Below are 9,822 nucleotides of genomic sequence, written 5' to 3'. Positions count from 1 at the left end.
GGCCATATGGACCCGGCGGCATTATCTTGCCATCATGGTGACATCCAGTTCTCCGGGGTGAGGAACAGTAGTGACATCCAGCTCTCCGGGGTGAGGGACAGTAGTGACATCCAGTACTCCGGGGTGAGGGACAGTAGTGACATCCAGTTCTCCGGGGTGAGGAACAGTAGTGCCATCCAGCTCTCCGGGGTGAGGGACAGTAGTGCCATCCAGCTCTCCGGGGTGAGGAACAGTAGTGCCATCCAGCTCTCCGGGGTGAGGGACAGTAGTGCCATCCAGTTCTCCGGGGTGAGGGACAGTAGTGACATCCAGCTCTCCGGGGTGAGGGACAGTAGTGACATCCAGTACTCCGGGGTGAGGAACAGTAGTGACATCCAGCTCTCCGGGGTGAGGGACAGTAGTGCCATCCAGCTCTCCGGGGTGAGGAACAGTAGTGCCATCCAGCTCTCCGGGGTGAGGGACAGTAGTGCCATCGTTGTGACGTCGTCTTTCAAGAGTAAGTTCATCATCACGTAGGACAGAAAATCCTCATAGATTACTTGGTCTGTTTGCTAAGCATTGTGTCAGACGCGAACACGGGATAAATTCGCCCATTTTTATTCGATTAGGAAACAAAATTGCGGCTATTTATGAATAACTTTCATGTATACTAGACAAAACTGCTGCTATTTATGAATAACTTTCATGTATACTAGACAAAACTGCTGCTATTTATGAATAACTTTCATGTATACTAGACAAAACTGCTGCTATTTATGAATAACTTTCATGTATACTAGACAAAACTGCTGCTATTTATGAATAACTTTCATGTATACTAGACAAAACTGCTGCTATTTATGAATAACTTTCATGTATACTAGACAAAACTGCTGCTATTTATGAATAACTTTCATGTATACTAGACAAAACTGCTGCTATTTATGAATAACTTTCATGTATACTAGACAAAACTGCTGCTATTTATGAATAACTTTCATGTATACTAGACAAAACTGCTGCTATTCATGTATAACTTTCATGTATACTAGACAAAACTGCGGCTATTTATGAATAACTTTCATGTATACTAGACAAAACTGCTGCTATTTATGATTAACTTTCATGTATACTAGACAAATCTGCGGCTATTTATGAATAACTTTCATGTATACTAGACAAAACTGCTGCTATTTATGAATAACTTTCATGTATACTAGATAAAACTGCGGCTATTTATGAATAACTCATGTATACTAGATAAAACTGCGGCGATTTATGAATAACTCATGTATACTAGATAAAACTGCGGCTATTTGTGAATAACTCATGTATACTACATAAAACTGCGGCGATTTATGAATAACTTTCATGTATACTAGATAAAACTGCGGCTATTTATGAATAACTCATGTATACTACACAAAACTGCGACTATTTATGAATAACTTTCATGTATACTAGACAAAACTGCTGCTATTTATGAATAACTTTCATGTATACTAGACAAAACTGCTGCTATTTATGAATAACTTTCATGTATACTAGACAAAACTGCTGCTATTTATGAATAACTTTCATGTATACTAGACAAAACTGCTGCTATTTATGAATAACTTTCATGTATACTAGACAAAACTGCTGCTATTTATGAATAACTTTCATGTATACTAGACAAAACTGCTGCTATTTATGAATAACTTTCATGTATACTAGACAAAACTGCTGCTATTTATGAATAACTTTCATGTATACTAGACAAAACTGCTGCTATTTATGAATAACTTTCATGTATACTAGACAAAACTGCTGCTATTTATGAATAACTTTCATGTATACTAGACAAAACTGCTGCTATTTATGAATAACTTTCATGTATACTAGACAAAACTGCTGCTATTCATGTATAACTTTCATGTATACTAGACAAAACTGCGGCTATTTATGAATAACTTTCATGTATACTAGACAAAACTGCTGCTATTTATGATTAACTTTCATGTATACTAGACAAATCTGCGGCTATTTATGAATAACTTTCATGTATACTAGACAAAACTGCTGCTATTTATGAATAACTTTCATGTATACTAGATAAAACTGCGGCTATTTATGAATAACTCATGTATACTAGATAAAACTGCGGCGATTTATGAATAACTCATGTATACTAGATAAAACTGCGGCTATTTGTGAATAACTCATGTATACTACATAAAACTGCGGCGATTTATGAATAACTTTCATGTATACTAGATAAAACTGCGGCTATTTATGAATAACTCATGTATACTACACAAAACTGCGACTATTTATGAATAACTTTCATGTATACTAGAGACAAAACTGCAGCTATTTATGAATAACTTTCATGTATACTAGAGACAAAACTGCAGCTATTTATGAATAACTCATGTATACTAGAGACAAAACTGCAGCTATTTATGAATAACTTTCATGTATACTAGAGACAAAACTGCAGCTATTTATGAATAACTTTCATGTATACTAGAGACAAAACTGCGGCTATTTATGAATAACTTTCATGTATACTAGAGACAAAACTGCAGCTATTCATGAATAACATGTAAACTAGAAAAAATGTGGCTATTTATGAATAACTCATTTATATATACCTCTGATAAGTCATGTGTTGAACTGATAAATGTACAAGTGAAAGAAATGCTAACTTTCTCCATTTTCAGAAACAGTTTGTAATGTGTAGTTTGTCGTTAATTTCAGTTGACAACGATCTTCATCAAGCCACAGATGGAATTAGGGAGTAAATGTGCAGATATGTTATCATTAATATACAGTAAAACACACAATACCATGATTTAAGAATTTTGCTCATGCGTGGTTGCTATTCAAATGCAGAGTAGATACACTTTGACGAAAATTGAGGACTTACACAATAGTAATTTTCAGACACAAAATAGAATTAAAAGAAATCTTGTCAGCAATGTAAATTTGGTCCGACATGTAATGAAGACTTGTTAGTATTAAGATAATCTCAACAGCAAATTAACACTCAATCTTTTATGTAGATTGGTCAACAGTAAGATAATAACATCATCACAATCGACGTATGTCATATCGATTTCGACCCCAAGCACACCCAACTCCACCATCAACATGCCCTCTGGGGTAGGTGACCCTTAACATGCTTTCTAGGGAGGTGACCTTCAGTGCTGTCTGGGGAGGTGACCTTTAATACTCTCTGGGGAGGTGACCTTTACTACTCTCTGGGGAAGTGACCTTTAATGCTCTCTGGGGAAGTGACCTTTAATGCTCTTTGGGGAGGTGACCTTTAATGCTCTCTGGGGAAGTGACCTTTAATGCTCTCTGGGGAGGTGACCTTTAATGCTCTCTGGGGAGGTGACCTTTAATGCTCTCTGGGGAAGTGACCTTTAATGCTCTCTGGGGAGGTGACCTTTAATGCTCTCTGGGGAGGTGACCTTTAATGCTCTCTGGGGAGGTGACCTTCAGTGCTCTCTGGGGAGGTGACCTTCATTGCTCTCTGGGGAGGTGACCTTTAATGCTTTCTAGGGAGATGACCTTCAATGCTCTCTGGGGAAGTGACCTTTAATGCTTTCTAGGGAGGTGACCTTCAATGCTCTCTGGGGAGGTGATCCACAAGTTCTCTGGGGAATGTGACCCACAACAAGCTCTCTGGGAAGGTGACCTTTAATGCTCTCTGGGGAGGTGACCCTCATCACGCTCTCTGGGTAGGTGACCCTCAACATGCTCTCTGGGGAATGTGACCCGCAACAAGCTCTCTGGGGAATGTGACCCACAACAAGCTCTCTGGGGAATGTGACCCACAACAAGCTCTCTGGGGAATGTGACCCACAACAAGCTCTCTGGGGAATGTGACCCACAACAAGCTCTCTGGGGAATGTGACCCACAACACACTCTCTGGGGAATGTGACCCTCAACACACTCTCTGGGGAAAGTGGGAGTACCTGGTGAAACAGCGAGGTACAAGAGCTTTGTTTGTTTTCTAGTATTCCGGTTTCAAGTCTTATTTTGAAAAAAAAAAATATTATCTAATACATAACTGTAATTTTCTCTGCATTAATTGCTCCATTTTCTCCTTAAAAAGTGAATGGTGAAGTTAAGAAATTTGTTTACCCCCATCATGTCATTGGCAAACTCAAATTTCAACATAAACTAAATTGTAAACCTGAAAATGTGTTGTATTTAACATCCTTATGAGTAATGGATTATGAAAAAGTAACTTATATGTTACCAACAGTGTCTCACTTTGAATGTGATGTGTGTAATCTTTGCTTTGAGCAACGGTGACATAATTGTGTAGATCTTTGTTTTGAACAAGTGATGTCAGTGTAGATCTTTTCTTTGAGAAATGGTGAAGCTATTGTGCAGATATTTGCTTCGAATGATGCTGATGTCAGAGTAGATCTTTGTTTTGAACGAGTGATGTCAGTATGTACATCTTTGCTTTGAATGATGGTGACATCAAGTGACATCAGTGTGTAGATCTTTGCTTTGAGTGACAGTGGTGTGTGTAGATGCATCTTAGTGGTTCTTAATATATCTCAGAGTTCATCAAATATGCATGATGTAGTTCTCAAGCAACTTTTAAAACATCAATTTTTTCCCCTTGCAGTGGCAAGCACTGAGATGGAAACACTGGATCCCAAATGCCTCATCACTGATGCTCATGTATGCGCGACCCTAGCCAGAGACAAGGGTAGCCAAGCTTGCCTAGCCTCCTGGACTGTAGAGGACTTCACCAAGAAAGGTGACAATTATGCCACAGTTGTCACCAGTGTCAGCGTCAAGTACTATATAGAAGGAGAAGAACACAAGGAGTCCTATGTGGTCAAGCTTAACCTTCAATGCACCTTCAACAGTTCGGCGTCCTTCGGTTCAATAATGTTTAAGAAAGAAGCTGAATTTTTGGAGAGGATTAAACCTCGACTATCATCCGAGTTGGAGGCTGTGGGCCAGAGTAAGTTGAGAATGGCAAAATGTTATCACACATGTTTAGAAACCATGAAGGAACTGATCTTCCTGGAAGACCTCCGCCAATGTGGGTTTCAAATGTGTGACCGCATGAAGGGACTGGATGTGGCCCACACTAATCTTGTCCTGCAGGAGTTAGCCAGACTACATGCCTCCTCACTCCTCCTGAAAGCCAAAGACCCAAACCAAAACCTGGCTGACAGATTTGACTACCTTAAGCAAGAGGTTTATTTTGAGTCAAGTCTTGCAAGGAATATGATGAACCAGATGACTAAGCATTCTATTCAACAGGCTACAGGCTTGCTCTGTAATAGGGAAGGTTTTGAAGTAGTTGAACAATGGCTCACTAAGCACAAAGACAATCCTATTACTATCTTCGAAAAACATCTTATCAGCAAACCTCAGTTTGAAGTCATTTGTCATGGTGACTGCTGGAACAACAACTTACTCTTTAGGTTAGCGAGAGTTAAGGTTATTAAAGTTGTCCCAGACATTTATCCTAGTTCTTCCACAGCTCATTACCATGGTTTCTTATCAGCTTTCATCTTCAAAAGCAAGAACCTGATGGCCATCTTTAATACTCTGCATTCCATTCAAACATCATTTGTCCATTCAATCCCGTGTCGTATTATTGAACTACAGATGCTAAACTTTTAATCTGTTGATGCTCCAAGCTTACAGATACTAAATACATTAATAAAATTGCATCCTATATCTTGAATCAACAATTTATTCACTTTAGGATCATGGGCACCCACAGAAATATTTTTAATGGAAGGGAAAACATGTCTGTATAATGTAGGATACCAAATTTTTATAGTGTAAATCAATGGGGTAAGGGAATATGTTGTTAAAAAAAAGACAAATTTTCTATGTTCATACATATTTGATAAAGCTCTTTGTGTGACTAGGATATACATCATGTGTAAAATATAAAGGGAAGGGAAGTACTCGCTCCTTCTTGCCTTTCCTGTTGGTGCTCATGTTTAGAAGTGTGAAGACAAAGATGACACATGTACTAAGAATATGTATCATATTTATTATCATACCCGATTGCCACCTCCCGTGTCAGCGAGGTAGTAACAGGAAACAGATGAAGAATGACACATCCACTCATATACACATACACAGTGTGTGTGTCCACATGTTCGTATATTTGAGTATGGTGTATCTCTGTGTATGGTGTGCCTTGGTGTAAGGTGTGGTTGCTACCGGCAACCGTGTTAATTGTCCTAGCAATTATGTTTTGAACCAGATTTTGACCAGTCCTCTAGCACCCAAACCCTTGTCAACGGCGTCAGGTCAAGGCGTGGGGGTCAGCTGTGGGGTATGTCATCCCGTACGTCCGCTGCTGTCATGGACAAAGGGAGCAAAGAAGTTTGAATATGTGGGCCGGACCTTAGGCCTCCTTCAGCCAATCACGTCAAGATAAGGGCGTGACAATCAGTCTTTTGACCTATCAAGGGCAATTGTGTCATTCTGACCTATCGTCGCTATAGGTGGCGGGTCGAGGCGTGGCTAGCTGTCCCTGCCTTGCTGGTCCTTCAGATAAAAGGCTCAGACGATCGTGTGAGAGTTGATTCCTTCAGCAGTCCCGAGCCCAGCAAGGTAATGTAGGCTTTCCCTGTCTCGAACCCCGTAGCCACCGCTGCCCTAGGTTGTAAGATGTTTACTGTGTCACGTCAGGTTTAGGTAAGTGTAACGATGATGGTTACTGTGTCACGTCAGGTTTAGGTAAGTGTAACAATGATGTTTACTGTGTCACGTCAGGTCTAACTAAAATGCTATCGAACAAAGCGTCAAAGGAAAGAGATCTGGTTTGAAATCTTATCTGGAATGTTAACTCATGTTCAATGTTAACTCGTGTTCAATGTTTAACTCATGTTCAGTGTTAACGTAAATGATTCGTGCCTGATTTATGTGTTCACCTTGTACATTTGAATTCTTTCATTATTAGTAATTCTAACCCCGGTGTTTGTTGTAATCCCATAACGTTAAGATAGCGTTATCCTGAGTTGTGCAATATAACAAATCTAACGTCCTTGCAAAGACAAGGATCAGTGTGGTATTTGTAACATATATATGTTACTGCCGACCTTGCCCCAATAAGTACTGAGTTCGTAACAATATATATATATATATATATATATATATATATATATATATATATATATATATATATAGAAGAAAGTTAAGAGTAAATGTGAATAAGAACAAGGTTATTAGGTACAGTAGGGTTGAGGGTCAAGTCAATTGGGAGGTAAGTTTGAATGGAGAAAAACTGGAGGAAGTAAAGTGTTTTAGATATCTGGGAGTGGATCTGGCAGCGGATGGAACCATGGAAGCAGAAGTGAATCATAGGGTGGGGGAGGGGGCGAAAATTCTGGGAGCCTTGAAGAATGTTTGGAAGTCGAGAACATTATCTCGGAAAGCAAAAATGGGTATGTTTGAAGGAATAGTGGATCCAACAATGTTGTATGGTTGCGAGGCGTGGGCTATGGATAGAGTTGTGCGCAGGAGGATGGATGTGCTGGAAATGAGATGTTTGAGGACAATATGTGGTGTGAGGTGGTTTGATCGAGTAAGTAATGTAAGGGTAAGAGAGATGTGTGGAAATAAAAAGAGTGTGGTTGAGAGAGCAGAAGAGGGTGTTTTGAAATGGTTTGGTGACATGGAGAGAATGAGTGAGGAAAGATTGACCAAGAGGATATATGTGTCAGAGGTGTAGGGAACGAGGAGAAGTGGGAGACCAAATTGGAGGTGGAAAGATGGAGTGAAAAAGATTTTGAGTGATCAGGGCCTGAACATGCAGGAGGGTGAAAGGCGTGCAAGGAATAGAGTGAATTGGAACGATGTGGTATACCGGGGTCGACGTGCTGTCAATGGATTGAACCAGGGCATGTGAAGCGTCTGGGGTAAACGATGGAAAGTTGTGTGGGGCCTGGATGTGGAAAGGGAGCTGTGGTTTCGGTGCATTATTACATGAGAGCTAGAGACTGAGTGTGAATGAATGGGGCCTTTGATGTCTTTTCCTAGCGTTACCTCGCACACATGAGGGGGGAGGGGGTTGTTATTCCATGTGTGGCGAGGTGGCGATGGGAACAAATAAAGGCAGACAGTATGAATTATGTACATGTGAATATATGTATATGTCTGTGTGTGTATATATATGTGTACATTGAGATGTATAGGTATGTATATTTGCGTGTGTGGACGTGTATGTATATACATGTGTATGTGGGCGGGTTGGGCCATTCTTTCGTCTGTTTCCTTGCGCTACCTCGCTAACGCGGGAGACAGCGACAAGGCAAAATGAATAAAATAAAAAATTTTTTTTTTTTCCATACTATTTGCCATTTCCCGCATTAGCGAGGTAGCGTTAAGAACAGAGGACTGGGCCTTTGTGGGAATATCCTCACATGGCCCTCTTCTCTGTTCCTTCTTTTGGAGAGAGAAAAAAAAAAGAAATATATATATATATATATATATATATATATATATATATATATATATATATATATATATATATATATTTTTATTATACCTTGTCGCCGTCTCCCGCGTCTGCGAGGTAGCGCAAGGAAACAGACGAAAGAAATGGCCCAACCCCCCCCCATACACATGTATATACATACGTCCACACACGCAAATATACACACCTACACAGCTTTCCATGGTTTACCCCAGACGCTTCACATGCCTTGATTCAATCCACTGACAGCACGTCAACCCCGGTATACCACATCGCTCCAATTCACTCTATTCCTTGCCCTCCTTTCACCCTCCTGCATGTTCAGGCCTCGATCACACAAAATCTTTTTCACTCCATCTTTCCACCTCCAATTTGGTCTCCCTCTTCTCCTCGTTCCCTCCACCTCCGACACATATATCCTCTTGGTCAATCTTTCCTCACTCATTCTCTCCATGTGCCCAAACCACTTCAAAACACCCTCTTCTGCTCTCTCAACCACGCTCTTTTTATTTCCACACATCTCTCTTACCCTTACGTTACTCACTCGATCAAACCACCTCACACCACACATTGTCCTCAAACATCTCATTTCCAGCACATCCATCCTCCTGCGCACTACTCTATCCATAGCCCACGCCTCGCAACCATACAACATTGTTGGAACCACTATTCCTTCAAACATACCCATTTTTGCTTTCCGAGATAATGTTCTCGACTTCCACACATTCTTCAAGGCCCCCAGAATTTTCGCCCCCTCCCCCACCCTATGATCCACTTCCGCTTCCATGGTTCCATCTGCTGCCAGATCCACTCCCAGATATCTAAAACACTTCACTTCCTCCAGTTTTTCTCCATTCAAACTCACCTCCCAATTGACTTGACCCTCAACCCTACTGTACCTAATAACCTTGCTCTTATTCACATTTACTCTTAACTTTCTTCTTCCACACACTTTACCAAACTCAGTCACCAGCTTCTGCAGTTTCTCACATGAATCAGCCACCAGCGCTGTATCATCAGCGAACAACAACTGACTCACTTCCCAAGCTCTCTCATCCCCAACAGACTTCATACTTGCCCCTCTCTCCAAAACTCTTGCATTCACCTCCCTAACAACCCCATCCATAAACAAATTAAGCAACCATGGAGACATCACACACCCCTGCCGCAAACCTACATTCACTGAGAACCAATCACTTTCCTCTCTTCCTACACGTACACATGCCTTACCTCCTCGATAAAAACTTTTCACTGCTTCTAACAACTTTCCTCCCACACCATATATTCTTAATACCTTCCACAGAGCATCTCTATCAACTCTATCATATGCCTTCTCCAGATCCATAAATGCTACATACAAATCCATTTGCTTTTCTAA

General features: G+C 40.5%; 1 protein-coding gene across 1 annotated transcript in view; it reads left to right on the top strand.

Annotated features, from left to right (window-relative positions):
• LOC139764878 (uncharacterized) overlaps positions 1–9,822 on the top strand; it is a 24,524-nt gene continuing 14,702 nt past the window's right edge. Inside the window, exons 1-2 of the mRNA XM_071691923.1 lie at positions 1–496; positions 4,614–5,427. Of these exons, the coding sequence (XP_071548024.1) occupies positions 7–496; positions 4,614–5,427 (1,304 nt within the window). The 5' untranslated portion in view covers positions 1–6. The remainder of the gene's footprint in view (positions 497–4,613; positions 5,428–9,822) is intronic.

Source organism: Panulirus ornatus, chromosome 51 (assembly GCF_036320965.1).
Source record: "Panulirus ornatus isolate Po-2019 chromosome 51, ASM3632096v1, whole genome shotgun sequence".
Lineage (NCBI taxonomy): Eukaryota > Metazoa > Arthropoda > Malacostraca > Decapoda > Palinuridae > Panulirus > Panulirus ornatus.
The sequence above is the reverse complement of the archived record's forward strand: the minus strand, read 5'-3'. Positions and strand labels throughout refer to the sequence as shown.